General features: G+C 36.4%; 2 protein-coding genes across 8 annotated transcripts in view; one reads left to right on the top strand and one right to left on the bottom strand.

Moving 5' to 3' along the window:
• Positions 1-7552: 7552 nt before the first annotated feature.
• LOC102810060 (anaphase-promoting complex subunit 15-like) lies at positions 7553-14350 on the top strand. Its single transcript, XM_085498458.1, has 4 exons — positions 7553-7716; positions 12905-12961; positions 13109-13243; positions 13813-14350. The coding sequence occupies exons 1-4, from the start codon at positions 7597-7599 to the stop codon at positions 13867-13869; spliced, it is 369 nt and encodes a 122-aa protein (XP_085354584.1). The 5' UTR covers positions 7553-7596; the 3' UTR covers positions 13870-14350.
• A 3440-nt stretch (positions 14351-17790) lies between these two features.
• The window catches only part of LOC100313595 (FAT tumor suppressor-like protein), a 74269-nt gene continuing 71101 nt past the window's right edge, over positions 17791-20958 (bottom strand). For 4 of the 7 annotated variants that reach the window (XM_085497597.1, XM_085497598.1, XM_085497599.1 and 1 more), the window contains one exon: positions 20121-20235. Coding sequence is in view for 3 of the 7 variants with exons in the window: in XM_085497595.1 (XP_085353721.1) it covers positions 19553-20235 (683 nt within the window). In the remaining 4 variants the exon portion in view is untranslated. 7 annotated transcript variants of the gene reach the window in all.

Below are 20958 nucleotides of genomic sequence, written 5' to 3'. Positions count from 1 at the left end.
CTCTGGTTGTGAATGTCACTTACACCTGTCAATCAATCAACGTCGTATCCGGGTAGACTAATTACATGGGCAGAAGTATCGTGGTAGCGCTGTGCCCTTGACCTTGCCATTGTTTATTTTCAGAATACACCCGCTTTGGGTAGTGTAGTTTGAAGCCTTCGTGACAGCCCCCTCTCTGCGCTTCAAACTGCAATTGCTATACCCCAGTACTCCCAGTGATATGTTTATTTATTTATTTATTTTATTTATCTATTTACTTGAGACACTAAAAGGTTTCCCCAATTACAGGCACTCATAAAATACAAATACAAAAATACATGTATTTACAAAAATAATATAAAATCAAAAGAAACACCCAAAGCTCAACTTATGGCATTTAAAACTGATGACTTAAAAGAAGATAGACTCATAAAAATGTCTACTGAATCAGCAATATAAATACAATTTAAAAAGTCAAGATAACGAGGGATGAAAGAATATATTACTGTGACAAAGAGATAGTTTGAAGGGATATACGGAGCGGAGATTTCTGGAGGGAGCATAAAAAGTAATGGTGGAAATAGTGTAGGGAGAATCAAAAATATTATTAAGACATTTATACAAAAAGACGGAGTCAAGAAAATGTCTACGATTCGCAGGTGATAATAAATTAAAACGAAGGCATAATTCATGATACTGTAATGATCCAAATGGTCGAGAAGTAAGATGAAATAAGTAAATATTGTTTTTGTAAATATGTATGCCGGATGAGTATTTTGTTGTTGTTGCTGTTTTAAGTGGTGTGTCACAGTTGTTTACCGTCAGTCGACTGGTCACTGTTCGGTCACTGTTCGGTCACTGTCCGATAAAACAGTACTAAATAGGTCACTGCATACCCCCCCCCCCCACTCAGGATCCATAGGGGGCCGCATGCGCGTTCCCATTTTCTCGGGAAAGAGGGTACTTTTTGACGATCTGTCTCGGGAACATTTTCCCGAGAAAATCGTAGAAAAGGGGGTATTTTTTGCTTGTTTTCCCGAGATTCTCAAAATAGGGGGTGTATTTCAAAACACTTCCCGAGATACTGTAAAATGACTAATTTTCACTGGGTTTAAATTTCACTGATTTACCATTTCAGGCATAATCAGTGGGTTTTAAATTCACGGTTTCGTCATTTAGATAATGTGTTCTATGCTAAATTTTACATATTCACTGGGTTTTAATTTAGCGCATTTTTCCAGTCAGCGAAATAAGCTAAATTAAAACCCAGTGAATAATTAACCCCTTTACAGTATACAAAAAAGGGGGGGGTTTAAAAGGAGTTCTAGACTGAAAAGTTTTCTAGATAGGGGGTGAAATTCATCGGAAAAGCCCGTGAAAGGGGGGGGTTAAATTTTCTTCTTTTCCCTAGATAGGGGGGGTCAAAAAATGAGGGAACAAGCATAGGCCCCCCCCCCTAAATATAGGGAGTGGGGGGGCTTGGGCTGCATACATACAATACTTCCAACGCCAAATCATGGTTCGACACCAGCTTTCTCAAGTTGTTCAATAGTTAAGAAAGAACTCTCATTCATCTCTAAAATTCTGAACTTAGTCTATCTCTGGAATCTAGCAATGCCTCAATATTTACATATGAAAACAAAAAAATATTTTTTTGTAGTACTATCTACAAAATCAACCCATCCCTTTATTTTTGTAAAGAATTATAAATGTCATAATTCAACTTGAAACTGAACGACAGATTTCAACATTGGAACATTTTCAAATGACGTCACTGCTTGTGTATAAAACATTACTATAATTAGTGACTACGCTAAACATTTACTTTTCTGTAAATTACACAAATTACTTCGAACTAATTTGTTTCCATAACTGAAAAATAATATAACAAAATTATTTTTTTCCATGGAGATATGATGATACTTGGGTATTTCAACTCTCGTATTGACAATTTAAATTTTTACAAACGCATGCCAACACCAAAGAGTTATATTGATGGCAACTTCAAGAAGAGCAAGCATACTGACGTTTAACTCTGTACTTCATACGATTAGCAACTAGGAAATAAGAATAGTAGTGAGACAGTCAAAAAAACCTGGAAGTGCAAGAAATGCAATTTAAGAAAATATTATTTTTTATATATTTTTAAGTTGGAAAATATGTGTAATTAGCATGTAGGTAATTTTTGTATTCCTTTTTAAAAGTAATCCTACATTGTATATTTCCTGATATGATTTGGAATGCTATTCCATAGTTTTACTCCTGCATACTTAATGGTGAACTCTCCTGCTTTATGTTTAATTTGGGTTATTTAAAGATAATTTCTTTGATTTTGTCTGGTATTATGTGAATGACAAATTGGGGCGTAGTAATCTTGGAATATTTATGGCAACCTGTTATTAATAACATCGTGGACAAAGTTATAACTTGTGTTGTTTGAATATATCCAAAATTCCTAGTTTTCTAAATAATGGTTCTGATGGTGCATGTCTGTCACTAAAAGTAATTATTCTAATATTTTTTTTTGAATAGGAACAATCTCATTTAAATAAGTAGAATAGGTATTACCCCCTTACCTCTAAAGCCATATGGAATACGGGAGAGTATCAGAGCATTATAAATCATAACAGGAATTGATTGAGGAACACTGTAACGAAGTTTAAGGGAAATACTCGTAAGTCTGCTGATGTTTTCTTTGCCCCCAGGATTTGGTTTTTCCATAATAAGTGTTTATCTATAGTGATTCCAATGAATGATGCACTATCCACTTCGTGAATTGTTGTGTCATTCAGTCAGAGAACTCTAGATGATGTTATCTTTCTCTTACTGCTACGAGTTGCTAAATATTGGGTTTTGGCTCTGTTTATAGTCAGCTTGTTGGCATCGCACGACTCTGTAACCTTGATCAACTCACCTTTTAGGAAGTGTAAATTAAGATTATTTGTATTTTTAATTGTGTAAAATAAATTCGAGTCGTCTGCATAAAACCTAAAATTATAAATTTCTGAAGAAGTGTAGATATCATTGATGTATATAAGAAATAAAGTTGGTCATAATAACTTCAAACACACAAATGACCCAGCAGCAACTGATCAGTGGGTAACGAATTTTACATGTAATATATAATACTAAATTCTCAATGTAATTATTATTATTATTATTATTATTATTGAGATTTATTTCAGATTAAAAAAGAATAATCCATAGAAGTTAAAAAATATGTACACATCAACAAATTCTTTTGCACCACAGTCTCCATAAAACACTATCCAACAAAATAGAAATGAATAATACAGCTGTAACAAGTGGGTTGTCAGACAAGTGCAAACGTGAAAGAAAACTAAAACACTTCATCCTAACAATTTCGTCAAACGTTAAAATAGATAAACCAACAAACATAAAACTATTGCTTTGAACATAAGAGTGTTTAAAACCGGACAATTTTCGAAAAACTTGTGAATGAGCTCTGCGTAAATTGCAATAAGACTGAATGGTGAAATTACCCTATAAATAAGAACAATATAGAACATCACAAAAACAGTGAAAACATTACACTTAACAGGCAATGATGCAAACTTAAAACCACGAATAATTGCCTCTAACATAACACATTCTAATGTTGTTAAATATATCACTATCATCAGAGGTTATTTAAATGACCCAAATATTTATACACGTCAACATACTTAAGAATTCTACCATCATCAATGGATAGACACTGAAGTTAATTATTCTAATGCGAGGTTGAAAAAAGCATACATATAGTCTTCTTTTCATCAAAGAGAACTGAACACCGGTTACCGAACTGGCCACATGCATCCACTAACATCTGCTGACTTTATGATCCGTAGAAAAATGACAATGTCATCAGATTATATCAGGTGGTTGACCTTGTAGCCACCGAGTAAATAACCATATGGAAGAGCTGATAAATTCTTACTAAGATCATCTAAATAAACTGTGAATAAGATAGAAGACATAATGCCTCCTTGTTTCACACCATATTGAGCACCAAACGAATCTGATAAATGACCATTCCAACGAACCACAAATTCTTGACATCTATACCAATAAGCCAATACTTTAATTAAGAAAGACTTAACACCCCTGGCCAATAATTTTTCAAACATAATATCATGGAGAACATAATCGAAAGCTTTAGAAGCATCAATAAAAGTGACAAAAACTGGAGTATTACGACGCTTATAATAGTGTAAAATTTTCTTCAAAGCAAAAATTGACATACCAGTGCCATGACCAGGTTTAAAACCAAATTGGTTATTTGTAATAGATAGACACCCAGTGCAACGATTAAGCCATATTCTCTCTAACAATTTAGATGCAACTGTTGTCACAGCAACTGGACGGTAATTTGATTTATCACAGATACCACGCCCCGAATCTTTTAGTATTGGGACAGTGGTCATAAGATGTGTAGGAATAATCCCATGAACAAATATAGCAGTAAAACAAGGAGATAATACTACATAAACTCTAGAGGGCGCAAACCTAAAATGTTCAGAAATGATACCGTCAATGCCGGGAGATACATCCAGTTTCAGATCTTTAACTCTGATGAGCCACAATGTCTTCACAAAACTTATTAGTTGGAATGACAGGTGTAATGTCAATACCGGTTTTATACAGAATCGATTCATAGTGTTGTTTCCACATCTCAGCAACCTTCACGTCCCCTGCACACCCACCCACCGAGGAGGGCGCTGGAGCTTTACTTTTATGATTTGTTATTGCTTTACAGTAGCCATTCGGGTAATTTTTAAGCTTTTCTGCTCAAGCGTTCGCACGAAATTTTTCTTACAATTAGCAAGTCTCTTGAACTGTGCTTTATATCTACACATTATCTCAAAGAAAGGGCCAGATTTCGGAAAACCCTTATCTTTCCAAATCCAGAAGTCCGTTCGTGCTTTGTCGTGAAGATCCTTGACTAATGTGTTTCAAACTGGTACAATATTCTTTTTGGAATAATGAACACATGGAATAGAATTTTCTGCATCATGCAATAATGCAGAAATTATGTCATTATAGAATACATCAATCATCTCGGCATGAGTATCACAGTAATGAAATCAACTCCAAGTTTAAGGAGAGGGAAGGCAATTTACCTGACAATCGGAACATCAATCCCGAAAAGTTAAATAGAAAAAAAACTATGAAATTATGAACAAATAACAAAGCAGCACCACTGAGAAGATTTAATATCAAACTAAATACTCAAAACATGGACAGCATAGGTTCACTAAATCCTCTTCACAAACTATATTGTATTCAAGTCAAACACATTTCCTGAATCTTGGAGTTCAGGCTTAATCGTCCTAATTTTTAAATTGGTACAGAAGCTCAACGTGGCAGATCATAGCTGTATAAAACTGTCTAGGAAACATTTCATGAGCTTATATTATAAATCTATATAAATGTCCCTAAGAACATGGCGAGGCGACGGCCGATGAGAATAAACAAACCATGGGTGGAGAAGATGTCGTACAGCGGACAATGAACTTATCTTAAAAAGAAAGATTCATTTCCACTTTGCAAATCCACTGACCAATATATACACGATCAAATGTTGAGATTGTGGATGAGTATCGAAAAATTAACTGTAGAATGTGAATTTAAGCGAACATTCTAAATGAAGTTAGATTATCAAACAATAGTTGTTGTTGTTTGTTAGTTACATCATAGATATGTTTGTCTAAGGTATAATATTCTTAAATACTAGTACTCTCAAATTAATATGGACAGGAACTCGAGAGCATGGTATCTACTTTTAATATATTTTATGTTTTAGCTTGTTCTGAGAGTGGTGTTCTACATGTTTTCAAAGTGGAAATGCAACGTTACAGTGAAGGGCATATAGCTGTGGTCGTTATAAATAAACATTTTTATACTAGTAAATCAAAATGGTATTGTAACATCATAGTTAATGGCATAGTTCAACATTATCCAATCAGCAAGCGCCTTATTGTGAATATGCGAGCGGTCGCAGTTGCTATGTCACGTCAGGGCGCGCGCATTGTGGACGTAGACAATTTACTTGAGCCACAGTCCTGTCATGAATTTGTTTACACGTATCTGTTGACCGACTTAATTAGCTGATTATTAGCGAATCGCTGTGTTATGTCTGTCATCGTTTAGGCTTATTTGAAGTTTTGGACGGAACTTGGCTCAGGATTTGGAACTAATTACGAGATAACCGTCGCTATTCTGACTACGATTTCTGACAGTTGATATCCGTAGTTATTAATGTAGTGAACGATTAATCAAAAGATATGACGTGTTCAGTACTTAGTGTGATTGGCTTTATGATTGAAGGTTACGCCCTAGAGTCTTTTTACTGCTTTGTAATTGGTTAGAGTTTGGAAAATGAATAAAGAGAGTTTTAGTTGGTCTTGGCGAGTAGACCAGGACAAGTCCAGTCCTGGAGAGCCTTGGTGCGAGTCTAAGCACAGTCTTGGGAGAGTCTTGGTTCAGCCTTGCGATAGTCTTGGGGACTTTTCCCCAGGGCGCTGTGTCTTGTAGAGTACTCGACTGATCGACTAAGACGAGAGTTGAAACGTATTTCGTTGTGTGTGTCTTATTTGACTGTAAGGCGTAAGTGACTTTCCCGATCCCGTACCTCAAGGGGACGCAATAGAGAGACGAGACGAGATTCCCCCCTGACAAGTGTGGAGAACCCAGAGGAGAAGAATCCCCCCCCCCCGATAGTCCTTCAACACCTGTGCCTGAGCCAATCACCGTTGGCAGCTGATGATCGACATTTACAAATGTACATAAAGCAAAGCCCAGCGTTGTGTCTTGCATTGTAAGATATATCAAACCACAATATAGACCGTGATGGACAAGCAATCAAAAAAATTATTCTCTTAAAAAGGGAACTTCAAAAAACGTTGTCGACCTACAATGAGTCTTCAATAGCATTTGACGTGTTGACATGTTCCTAAATTTAGAACAACTCCATAGAACTCAGTGTTAAAGAAAAATTGCATTTTTTGACACTTTTTAAAACCCAGATTTTTTAAATAATTCAGAACAACAAAAAGTATCCCATCATTAACAATATGCGATTTTTTCAGCCTATGTCACAAGGCTAGATTTTGAGATATTGCATAATATCTCTGCCATAGGACCAGTGGTAAAAGTGATATAATAGTGTAAAAATTGCGACTTTCCACTAAAATACAACCATCAATTTATCGAAAAAAAAGGCTGGTGACCCCCAACTTTTTTTAGGCCAATATCCTTATATTTTCTTAGAGTTCAGTTTATTGCAAAATGAATAAATTCTGGGTATTTTAATTGATGAGTAGGCTTCTACCTTAAATTCAAAGATAACAGGTGACACGTTAAATTTAGTGTTAAGTTAGTCATCCATTGCCGTTTTGTAGGCGTTACCTTGTTCCTTATATAATTGTCTTTGTTATGTACAAATTAAATCTCCCCGAGAAATTTGCAGGGCAACTAGACCAGCGAAGTATAACGTACTGGAAAAGTTAGGAGTCACATAAATATGGGAAGCTTTTATAATCGGTCGCTAGGTGGCGCACGTTTGCTTGTGCGCCCTCTAGCTACACAATTACAGCTGACCGGTAAATTTCAATCATGGCCGCTTTATTTCCGTCGTTATTTCCGAGATTGTCGGATCCGTTGTGGTTCAGAGTCGATAAACCATGTGACGACGAGATTGAGTTAGCAGAGCAAGAACAAGCTCACCAGGCATGGGTAAGAAACTCAACAAATCTTGTACATTTGCATAAACCTTTATTCATTTCTGTTTACCGAGTTGTTCGTTGGAACTTTATACGTCACCCGAATCATGTCCCACACACAGTCATTTTACCTTATTAAATCCTCTGTTGATTTAGTTGTGTAAAGTTATTATTATTATTAGTCCCACAGTAGCTCGGCCCATTGCTGTGATAGTCTATCTACTAACGGTTGCTTTTTAGAGGGTGAAATTTACATACTCGTATTTGTTCTATTAGAAAAGCATCTCCATAGAAATCAATAATTGCATTTGTTGAATACTGAATCATCAAAATGTTACTTATTTTAACCATAAACACCTCTGTCATTTATGTAAGCACACAGCAAATACATACACGTGTAATCAAGAAAAGTTTACAAGTAATGCAATTGGTCATTACACCATGCATGTGCAAGATATGGGTTGTAATGTATGTATTCATGCTTGTACCGATGCTCATTTGTTAATCTATATTACGTCATTGATAAGTCTTGAATAAATAGCATCAGTCTTCAACATGGCGTCATAGTAGTCACGACCAGTCAATTTTACATGGTGTCAGAACCGGGATTTTGCAACAATGACCACGGGATTGAAAGCTCCAGGACCGCTCCAGCTAGAAGGCAACATTCACGAGAACTACAAGAACTGGCTCAGAGCATACGACATCTACGCAATTGCTAGTGATGTCACGACAAAAGACGAGAAGGTACAGTGCAACGTATTTCTTCATGTCGCCGGATATGCCGCACAGAAAGTACACGCTACTTGGTCATTCACCGATGAAGATATCGACAAAATAGCACCTCTCCGCGACAAATTTCTGAATTACTGCAAGGGCAAACGCAACATTACTGTCATAAGGTACGCATTTAATTCTACCATACAGAACCCAGGTGAAACATTCGATACATTTTTCACTGAATTGCGTCAGAAAGTCAAAGACTGTGAATACAACACGTTGGAAAATTCATTACTATGTGACCGTATCGTTTGTGGTATTCGTGATGAGAGTGTGCGTGAGAAACTGCTCCAGACTGAAGATCTAACTCTCAAGAAAGCTGTGAATATTTGTCGTTTGAGTGAAATCAGCGCGTCGCAGTTGAAAACGCCCGAAGCCAGTGTACACACAGTAAAACAAAATGGCCGATTCTACCGACATCGCGCCCAGCGTCCCGCCAAAACCAGATTTCAAGATAATGATGAAAAATCAATCGCTCGTGACAGCAAGAAGTGTGGAAATTGTGGTGGTCCTTTCCATGCAAATAGAGCCAATTGTCTAGCATATGGGAAAGAGTGTTTATACTGTCACAAATTAGGGCATTTTAGATCAGTTTGCAAATCTCGCTCTAGATTCAACAAACGCAAATCGTTCTCTCACAAAGTGAATGACATTGACACATCAAATCAAAGTGACAGTGATGATGACATAGCAGGTGATCAGTTATTTATGGGTGAGATCACAAGAGTAAGCGTCAATATCGACAAAATTGACCAATGCAAGCCATGGACTCAGATATTCAAAGTTGGTAACCAAGACATAAAGTTCAAGTTAGACACTGGCAGTGAAGCTGACATTTTGCCACTACAGTATTACAAGCGGATTCAAACTCCACTCAGACCAAGGCAATGCAAGCTTGTTTCGTACTCGGGTCATCATATTTTCCCGATAGGTGAAACTACAGTTGACATCAATGGCGAGAATGTAACATTCCAAGTGGTTGACAGCCGAGAACCGATTTTAGGCCGTGATACATGCCAAAGGCTTAATCTAATTCGCCGTGTAAATGCCGTCACAAGTAATCTGACAACAGAGCATATTCAGTTAGAGTATAAAGATGTATTCACTGGTCTTGGATGCATCAAAAACAACTATCACCTTCATGTAGACGAGTCTATACAACCCAGTACAGATCCACCTCGCCGTATCCCTTACGCTATTCGCAATCAAGTCAAAGCAGAGCTAGATCGCATGCAAGAGATAGGTGTGATAGTGCCAGAAACTGAACCAACTCCTTGGGTGAACAGTATGACCATAGTCAGGAAAGCCAACAACCAAATTCGCATCTGCATGGACCCTACAAAGCTGAACAAAGCAATTCGCCGAGCACATCATCCAACCAAAACCATTGAAGAAATAGCCGCAAGAATGCCAAATGCAAAGTTGTTCTCGAAACTTGATGCTCAATCAGGGTATTGGCAAATCGCTCTCGATGAACAAAGCTCCAAACTTTGCACTTTCAACACACCGTGGGGGCGTTATAGGTTCACCAGGCTACCTTTTGGCATCAACACAAGTGGTGACATATTTAACCAGGTCATGCAAGATATATTTGGTGACCTAGAAGACGTAGAGATGGTAGTTGACGATATTTGTGTTCACGGCAGTGATAAGCGCAATCATGACCAGAATTTGGAGAATGTTTTGAAGCGTGCACGTGAAGTTGGCCTCAAGCTAAACCCGCAGAAAACAAAGATCGGTCTCAACCAAGTTGAATATGTAGGACACATACTATCAGCAGAAGGTCTCAAGCCAAGCCCAGAGAGAATCAAAGCCATTGTTACCATGCCAACTCCTACTTGCAAGGAAGACATACGCAGATTCGTAGCCATGATAAGTTACCTACAGAAATTTGTGCCAAATCTATCAACGGTAACGCAGCCATTGCGAGAATTACTTGAAGACAAAGTTGAATGGCACTGGCAAGACCAACAAATCAATGCGTTCGACAAACTTAAATCGCTCGTTACACAAGCACCAATCCTCAAGTTCTATGACGTAAACAAACCTGTTACTATTCAGACAGACGCTAGCAAATATGGTCTCGGTGCAGCCTTACTACAGAATGGACACCCCATAGCGTTTGGATCTAAAGCACTCAATGACACTCAACGCATGTATGCCGTCATTGAGAAAGAGTTGCTTGCCATTTGTTTTGGCTGTGCTAAATTTCACAACTACATCTATGGCAAACAAGTTCAGATAGAAACCGACCATAAGCCATTATTAGCTATTATGACAAAGCCTATTCACAAGCTATCCGCAAGATTGCAACGTATGAGAATGCGACTTCAGTGCTATGATCTTAGCCTCGTACATCGTCCAGGGAAAGAGATGTTCTTAGCAGACACGTTGTCTCGTGCTTTTATTAGAGACAATTCAACTGCAGATTTGTTTGATGACACAATAGAGGTAAACTTTGTACAGTTCAGTTCACATAAACTAGGTGAACTCCGAGATGCAACCGCAGCAGACCCAGCATTACAACTGGTGAAGGATGCTATACTTCAAGGATGGCCAGACACGAAGAACGTGACATATCAAGCATCGCAGTTAAAACCTTTTGTGACGTATCAAGATGAGTTAACATATAGGGATGGTCTGATACTCAAGGGCGGATGCATTGTCATCCCAGAAAGTCATAAAGCCGAAATGCTCAAACGCATACATGAGCCACATATGGGTATTGTCAAATCAAAGCAATTAGCCCGTGATATCATATTTTGGCCAGGTATGAGTAGCCAAATAGAAGATATGGTGTCGCGTTGTGCCACATGTCAGAGTTCTCGCAAATTGCCACCAGCTGAACCAATGATACCGCATGACATTCCAAGCATTCCATGGGCCAAAGTTGCATCTGACTTATTCGTATACAAGGGAAGAAATTATTTGTTATCTGTTGATTATTATTCAAAGTTTCCAGACATGTATTTGCTCCCTAATACATGTAGTCAATCGGTAATCTCTGCAACAAAGTCAATGTTTGCACGTTTTGGAATACCGAAAGAAGTTGTTACTGACAACGGTCCTCAATTCTCATCGCACGAGTATGCAGATTTTGCAAAACAATGGGGATTTTGTCACACAACCTCAAGTCCAGGTTACGCGCAAGCTAATGGTCAAATAGAACGCACAGTTCAGACCGTGAAAGAGATGATAAAGAAATGTGAAGAAACAGGGCATGATCCATATATTGCTCTACTCAACTTTCGAAACACACCAGTAGACACAGTAAATAAATCGCCAGCACAACTACTGCAAAGTCGTAGACTAGCATCAAAACTGCCTGTCACTGAAGAGTTGCTCAAACCAGAAGTCGTTGAAAATGCACATGCAAAGCTCAGACAACGCCAGATGACTCAGAAGTATTATTACGATATGCGTGCAAGTACAACTAAACATGCATTCCAGCCAGGACATAATGTGAGATTCCGTACATTGAAGGGAGAATGGAAGTACGGTACAATCCAGAATAAATGTCAAAATGTACCACGCAGTTACATAATAGAAACTCCTGAGGACAAATTATTCAGACGTAACCGTCGTCATGCATTCGACACCCGCGAAGCTACACCAACTACTCCACGTGATCAGAATACGCGCATTGATATGAACTCTAGTGACAATCATATGAGTGATCAAAGCAAACCTTATATTCATGTTGAGAATTCTTTTAGCACAAATAAGAATGACAATTTACATGACACAAAACAGCCTGATAACTATGATAATTCAGAGTTGAAACCTACCACTAACACAACGGAAACTAAACAAGTTTTCACTAGATCGGGTAGACTCAGCAAACCACCTCGTAAGCTAGATTTGTAGAAATGATACCAGTTGATTTGAGTTGTGTTGTTCGATATTTGATGCCGTAAAGATTTTGGATATGATAACAGTTTTGTATGTTGTTACCTAAATAGTGTTTATAGTTTTCATTACTTAATAATGTTTTGTGAAACGATTTGATAACTATGTTGACATTAATGTGAGAACAGTACGCACTAAGAACTGAATGGAAATCATTTTTCTAAACATGTACTACTACTGTAATGAAAAAAAAACAAGCTCAGAAGGGAAGGTGTAATGTATGTATTCATGCTTGTACCGATGCTCATTTGTTAATCTATATTACGTCATTGATAAGTCTTGAATAAATAGCATCAGTCTTCAACATGGCGTCATAGTAGTCACGACCAGTCAATTTTACATGGGTCACATACGAACAAAGATGGCGACTATGAGTTTCATGCCGATTATTGAGTAAAAAAATAAATAAGGCGTTTGACGGTTTCCAAGGTTTCACTAGGTTATTCCTACACTTGGAGAACACGTTGAATTAACTTAAATATTCACTAACAGTATCATTTCTTTGTTTTAAGCTTCAAAGTATATCAGAAATGAACCGTGATTTAATACCAATAGGCAAAACCTCTGAGGTAAGTTATTACCGGTAATGTACATAATAAAAGTAATATTTTATTTTCAACTTCTGCACTATAACAGTTAGACAGTTAGTGTTACATTGTACCAACCTGAGTATGCTTTTCATGTTGTGGAAACACTTGGATGTTTAATGTTTGCAGACATTTGAGGATGACGACGAGGATGACGATGATGAAGATGAAGAAGAGGAAGATAGTGAAGAGGATTCAGAAGATGATGCTGATGATTTAGACGGAGATGAAATTAATGATTATGATCAAGACTCACCAGAAGATGTAAGTATTACTGTCAGCGCCATATTGTTCCAAACACGAAAACAGCTTTTGACTGGTTAGCTGTGTGGGTCTCAAGATCGTTATCTGATTTGAACTGGCTGGGTCAAACGAATATCAGATTAATCCTGAGAAACATGTATAATATCAATAGAAGATACATTCCCCTTTCAATTTATTTACCCATTTATATGAATTGCTAATGTCACCCTTGTGCACGTTATTTCAATCTAACTAATTCTAAAAACATTTTTGAACAACAAGTATTCCAGTACAGAGCATTGTTCTTCACTAACTAAATTAGACAACTGATCTCATTTGCATATGATTAGCATAACAGTTTTTGTTATTTGCAATTCTGAAAGTATATGTGAATGTAGGCCTCCGTGGAGAATGCTAGAACAATCATTAGTTCAATCATTTGACATGTCCTAAATAAAGGTTTTTCAATCCTGGAAAATATTGCTGTACTGAAGTATTATCATGTAATGATATAAATGCAACAATATCTGTTAAATTTAACTTCCAAATCCAGACTGTTCCTTATCTGTACTGTGTTATTTGCTTTGCAGGTTGATATGGATTTAGTAACAGATGGTGAAACAGACTCGCCTCCCTGGATGATATGAGCATATGTCACCATAAACGCTTGCTTTGTTATGACGCTGAATTCATATTTAATATGCATTCCAAAATATAAACAGCAGTTATTTGGAGACGGATGGTAAATGTGGGACACTGTATCCGTGATATTGTATAATATTTGGCAAACTGTAATGTATAGTCAATTTGGGATGATTCGATGGCCAAATCTCAAGAGAACAGTGGATTTTTTTCCCCACAAAGCACCTTATACAAGTGACTGTCATTGTTGGTAATGTGGTGAAGTGACCTGTGAAACCTACGGCTGATTTGTATTTGAATGTTGACACGTAACAAAGACAATTATGTATATATGTCTGCATAAAATACTTATTTATGTTAAACACTTCAGCAAACAGGTAGAAGATAACGTTATGAATGATCTACTTTTTTTAGATTCATGTAGCAAATTAAAATATGTTACTGTACCATACACTTTATAATAAACAATAGATTTATCAAACAGTACCGGTATGTGTAAAATTTAAATTTGATGGGTGCAGGCACGTTTGAGATGAGGCTTTGTGGACCTGCATTGATTCATTCAAGGACAGTGATTTATACAAGATGACCACCATTCAGCCATTTTGGATTTGATGGTGACAAAAATGTGTTGTTTGTCTCATCTGATGTATGTGTGAAGTTTGAACTTGATCAGTCCAGGCATGTCAAATACATGGATCTGGAACTGAATTCTTTAAAACAAAATGTCTGTTAGTCAATCATTTTGAACCCAATCTGAAAAATAAAATGGAGTGCATCAAGGTCCCATCACTTTCAAGGTGTGTACTAAGTTTGAACAGAATCTGTCCATGCACAACTGAGATGCGGTTGCATGTTTGGCCATCTTGATCATATTAAAAAAAAGCATGTGTACATGTCTGAATTAATTCTGATGTATGTGTAAAGTTTGAACTTGAGCGGTCCAAGCATGTCGGATATATGAATCTGAAACTGCATTCTTTGAAATAAAATGTCTGCCAGTAGGTCATTTTGATCCCAACCCAAAAATCTAACGTGCGTCTGTCTGAATGAAATCTGGTTTGAGAATGGTGAAAATGTGTGATTTTGATGAATTTTTGGCCTTAAAATGACTACCACTCGGCCATCTTGAATTAGATCATGAAACAAATGCATGTGCACATGTCTGATGTGTGCGAGTGGAGTAGAGCTTATCGTATTAGTGATTGTCCATTGGCGTTCAATCACATTGATATTATCCATATACGTGTCTCAGGTAGACCAATATCATATTTGTTCATTTCATAATGATATCTTCAATGAATATTTTTGGTAAAAAGTGATATTAGTAGTTTTGACTTCTTGTTAAAAACGACAAGTCTGATTGCTTTGATATTGTACATATATACCTCAGGTGGGCTAATCTTGGATTTCTTCATTTCGTGATATCTTCAATACTCTAATTGAAATGTGCATTGCTAACAGCAGAGCCATCTCAGCCGACAGGCTGCTTGTTTTTTTTGTAGAAATACATTAAAGCACTAACATTGTCATCTACCGAATGTAAATTTATGTAATTGGTGGTTTGACACCTGAAGTACACTGGTATACATCGCAACAGCGCCCTCAATTGACAATAAGCAACGATTTTTGTTGAGACAGACACTAATATATGATGGCTGTTCTAATACTAGTAAGTGGAGTTGTTAAAATGCTTATTATAACTTTATTTTCAACTTGAGTACTGTTTTTCTTTTCTAGTAGCATCTCAAGATGCATGCAAGGAAAAATTTGTTCTGGTTGTTTTGATGGTATGCAGAACAGTTAAATCTTTATTAGAATTTGCACCCAGTATTTTTAAGCAATTGGGAACCAATTCTTAACCATTTTTCATATGTGTTGATGCTCTAAGCTGCATCCCCTTTTACATTGTATCATTTTAATAGAAGCCACTGCTTCTAATACAGATTTTACAATGATTGCAGTGGCGGATCCAGGGGGGCATGCCCCCCCCCCAAACGCATGACGATTCATATTATCTGGATTACGCATAGTTTCTCTGCGATTTTCGCTCCATGTATCTTAAGCGAAGCTTCCCCCCCCCCCAATACATTTTGCTGGATCCGCCACTGAATGATTGCTTTAGTTTGAATGCCTGTAAGAGTATTCAAATGCCAAATTTAGTCAGTTCTTGTGTTAACATGATCAGAATGCTCCATTGCAGGTTCTTTTATGCACTAGATGTCCAATTTTTGAGTGACTCTTCTCGAGTATGGCCACAACTCGGATCCAATCAAATCTTTCATAATTTCTTGTGATACTTGGATCTCTTGTTGGTCATTTGTACATTATAGATATTCAAAAGTTGGTAATTTTGCACCTGCCTGCCACAATTTTAATATGCTAATTTTGAAACAATGATGCAAAATTCTAAAATGTCCAAGACTGGCACATTCATACATCCATGCTAATCGATTCTAAGGCTTTTACAACATACCAATTCCTTTCCTGAGAATGACATTTGTGCTAAACTTGAGACAGGATTCACTGAATCATAACGGCATTCAACAGCACAAGAATTGTCTCAAAATGTTCCTTTCTCAAAACACTTCTGGGATATAAAGTTGTTCACCCCCCCCCCCCCCCGCCTCCTCTTCTTTTTATATTCCAAAAAAGTCCTTGAACTTTATTTTTTACAAGCATTCGCAGTTTTGTCTTTAATTATGCAAATCATACCACACGCAAACTTTTGCGTCAACTAAACTTTAAAGCGGGGGAGTCGTCACATACGCATTTGTCAGGTGGCCATAGCGTGTCATTGTTTACCAACAATTGTCTACCCATGAGCCTTTGCGCTTTTAGCGCGTGTTATCATCGCTTAGGACTCAATTCCCGGGCATGCACAGGTGACGACCCTCCCGCTTTAACAAGCCCACGTTTAGATAAAAATCAATTTGTTCAGTGTCTTGTACATTCTTTAATAGAACTAAAATTTGGTCTGTATGCGACAAAGCAGTTTAGCACTTTTTACTTATTCATTTTCAAGCGGTTAACAATAAATGCAATTGGTCATCCTTGTCACACTGCACTAATTGGGTTCATCACATAGTAAGGTTCATCATTTTATCTATGAGCTAATCAGCTTTATTTCTGCACATTGATTTCCAAACTGATTTCTAAGACATTCTTGAAAGTATTTTGTGACAAAGTTTACCTTAACCTTTTTTAGCCGACTGGACTCGTCTTGAGAATGTAACCAGGCATAATCTATCGTGTATACTGAAAATGTATCGTATAAATAGTGGCCAACTTTTGTACCCCTTTTCATTCTTATATAAGAGGAAGGAATGCTACAATTAGCAATAAGAAATGTTTTAGAAAACAATGCCCAAGTTATCAAAAGTGAATTTGTCCCCAAAGCTAAACGGATTGATCATACCTTTCCAAGAATGCATCTCTAGTTTGACTACACAATTTGACATGAAAATGTGGTAAACTATTATGCAAATTATCTCATTATTATGCAGAAATCTGTAAATCTTTCCATGCCAATATCAACAAGCCATTGAGAATGTTCCAGTCTATTTTGTTCATAAAACATATCACAGATTACCTAATTCCAAAATGTGCTATCTTTGGAAGTTTTCTAAACAATATGGAAATTAGTGACTGTAAATTATTGAGAAATGTTCCAATATTGTATACCGGTATATTCAGTTCACCGGTATTTCAAATTTGGGTTGAAATTTGTGAATACACAAAAGAAATTCAAACTATAGTAAGAGAATATTGTACCTTGAGATACAAGTATGACTTACCAGAAACCTGGATCTTGCATTTGTCATAAAGAACATATATGAAATTTCATTTCTATGAATGCCACTGGTTTTTGAAATGAGGCATACATTTGTGCTTTTGACAAGAGAGCTGATAAAATAAACACAGCATTTTTGTTTGTTTTTAAATACAACTTTATAAGTTTTATTGAAGATACAAAAAATAATGACAAAATAACTTCAATAACGTGAAAAGTAATTTAAACATTGAAATTTACAGAATCACTTCTCTTTTGTTCACTCAACAATCTCAGAACTGCTAAAAATTAAAAATAAGGATTTTGTAGAATAGTTTTTTGAGTGAAACATCAAAATAAAACTTTTCATTGAAACTATTTTATTGAGTTCTGTCAAGCACGCTAACTGTAAATAAAACACAGATGAAGAATTTTATCTAGAGATGTTTCACAATAAAATTTGACGGAGTAAACATGATAATAAGAAAATTGGAAATCTATTTCACACCAAAATGGCAATTTTCTTTTTTTTAAATTTATTGGACACATTTTTTTTTCATTTTGGTATACTCCTTAATTAAAATATTTAAAATGCATTTCTTCTCATCTGGGCTGTCTACTCACTAATTACATATATAACAAAGCAACTACGGATACATAAAATCTCTGTACACAAAAGGCAGCGGATACACTTTACAGCACTTGACTTCTGAAGTCAAGTTTCAACAAAAAAAAAGCCTTAGAAACACTAAAAATAAAACAACTATTGCTAGTTTTACACCTTTCACATATACATTTAGGTTTTTTTATAAGTTTATAATAAATTACATCATACTGTGAATGCTATAGATATTAAATACTCCTCAAATTCAGGTCCCCGAGGAAACTGTGAAAGGCTACTGAAATTCAGGTCCCCCTAGGAAACTGTGAAAGGCTACTCAAATTTGGGTCCCCTAGGAAACTGTGAAAGGCTACTCAAATTTGGGTCCCCTAGGGAACTGTGAAAGGATACTCAAATTGCAAACTGATCTTAAAATGAGATATCACCCCTACTATTTGCAATTGTAAACACGCTGTTCATCAAAATAAAAGTCCAACACTGAATGCATATTTTTTTTAATAGAAGACACTGTACAATGTGGGTAGCATTTCACAGTCACCTGAACATAGTTTGGAGCAGTAAATATGTTTCCATATACATCTGACAGAAAAAATTAATTAAAAAAAATAACTTGTAACAGTAAATTGAATTTAAGCACCTTAGAAAACAAATCTAGTCTCAGTCAACAGAGACAAATTGTCAGCTTCAGCTCCCTCTAATACAATGGCATAGTCTTTATTAATGCATAGTGATTGGAACATCACACTATAATCCAAGGGAAGGAAGCACAAAATAAAATAGGGGACAAGTGTTCAATTTTTACCTTCATATATAGATATATACATACTTACAGTTGAAGTAAATAATGAGGGAGTAGAAATCTATTTTTGGGAAAAGGGGTTTTCTCAATTAAATAATCAATTGGTTAAAATCTTCCAATTAAATTGTGATCTAAAAGTTCTTAAAATTTAAAAAAAAAAGTTTGAACTGGGAAAGATATTCTAGCTATTAAAAGAAAAGACCACTTAAGTATGTGGAAGATTTTTTTGGCAATTGAAACTCTTCTCAACATTTAAGGCAATCTCCTGTGTAATCAATTTGAGAGCAAAAATTTCTTTTTTCACTTTATTGACATGAGAAGACAACATATAACAAATATCCATAAAACTCAATATACAATAAATTCTGTAGAGACATCACATTGGAAGAACAAGAAGACAAATATCCATAAAACATTAAGTTTTATCTACCGTAGTTAAAATATCCTGTATGTAAATGAGTAAGAATTTGGTAGGAATCTACAATACTCTGTGAATCAAACCTCAGTGTGCAAAGTGGACAGATGGGAAAGGTTGTCATCTCCACTCTCATAATCGCTTAAGCCCATCTCGGAATCCGGCTCGTAAAGAGCCGAAACGTCTGAGCATGAAGCGTTTGTGGAGTACACAGAGATTGACAGGTTGTCCAGGTTGGACACTGAGTGCTCACAGTCCGCATTGTATTCGCTACCATCGTCGTACTCATCTTCATCGGCCATAGGAATTTCATCTTGTGGTCCTGCTACGTTATTGTGGTAACGTGGTGCAGGGCCGTACATGTCTAGTCCACTACCGTACATATCCTGGGATGTCTGTGAATTACTATAACTATGATGTGGTAAATAATGGCTGGGATGTTGCTTGTATAAGTTTTCTTTGTGCTGATAGCTACCATATTGACTCCCTTCCTCTGGATGTTGAGGGGGAGGTGGCGGTGGAGGAGGAGGAGGATAGTTCTCTAATTGTCTTTGAAAGTCATCTATGTTATGAGGGTACTGAATATCACTCGGGTCCTCAGGATAGTCTGTATCCTCTCCTACATACTCATCTTCAATAATGAAATCATTTGTATTTGTCCCGTTACTATTTGTTGGAGAGTCTGGTACCTCATACTGTGGTAATTCGGAAATATCTGGCAGGTTTTCTGGTGGCATCCAGTCTGTGCAGTCCCAGTGGTAGCCTGGAATGAAGACACGTGATGAATAAACGTCAAGATTGAATGTGGAAGCATGCATAAATTATCCAAGAAACATTTTTTTATCATTATCATATAAACAAACATCATCAACATGAAATTGGAAATCTTCTTGAAATGCCATTTTTTTAGACCATCACTTGAATTACAGAAGTAGAAACTAAACCATTATGACTTTCAATATGCTAATAGCACACTGGAAGCCATTTTTTAAAATGGTTTGATGAATTTGACATATGACCAGTTTATTTTTTAAATAAATAAATTTCAAAAATTCCAATATTCATGTGATTTACGGAAACTTCAACCATGTGTCCTCGTTAGATAAAAAAACAAACAAGCTTTGACATGCTTTTCACCAATGAAATACTGATACGATGAAATGAAAACTACTATTTGTACAGTCTGATGTCCTGACGTAACACTTCTTTACAATGTTGATCATATAAGCAAGACTTATGTCCTTCACAATACCGATCATGGAAACAACTGACAATGTTCACATGGTTGAAGACAATAATGATGAAAGTAACATCTGTTATGTTTCTCATGTTTTCTCATTTTTTGTTGTCTACCTCACCAAGTGAGGCAAAAAATTAAGAGAACTAAAGCTAATACAACTATGAACAGAGAAAGGAAATTGTTGACTTAATCTTATGAACTATTTCTCATCGTGTGTCAAATAGGGAAATATAAAAGCAAATTACA

Source organism: Saccoglossus kowalevskii, chromosome 4 (genome assembly GCF_978046115.1).
Source record: "Saccoglossus kowalevskii chromosome 4, keSacKowa6.1, whole genome shotgun sequence".
Taxonomy (NCBI): domain Eukaryota; kingdom Metazoa; phylum Hemichordata; class Enteropneusta; family Harrimaniidae; genus Saccoglossus; species Saccoglossus kowalevskii.
Note: the sequence above shows the minus strand (reverse complement) of the source record. Positions and strands in the feature narration are given on the sequence as shown.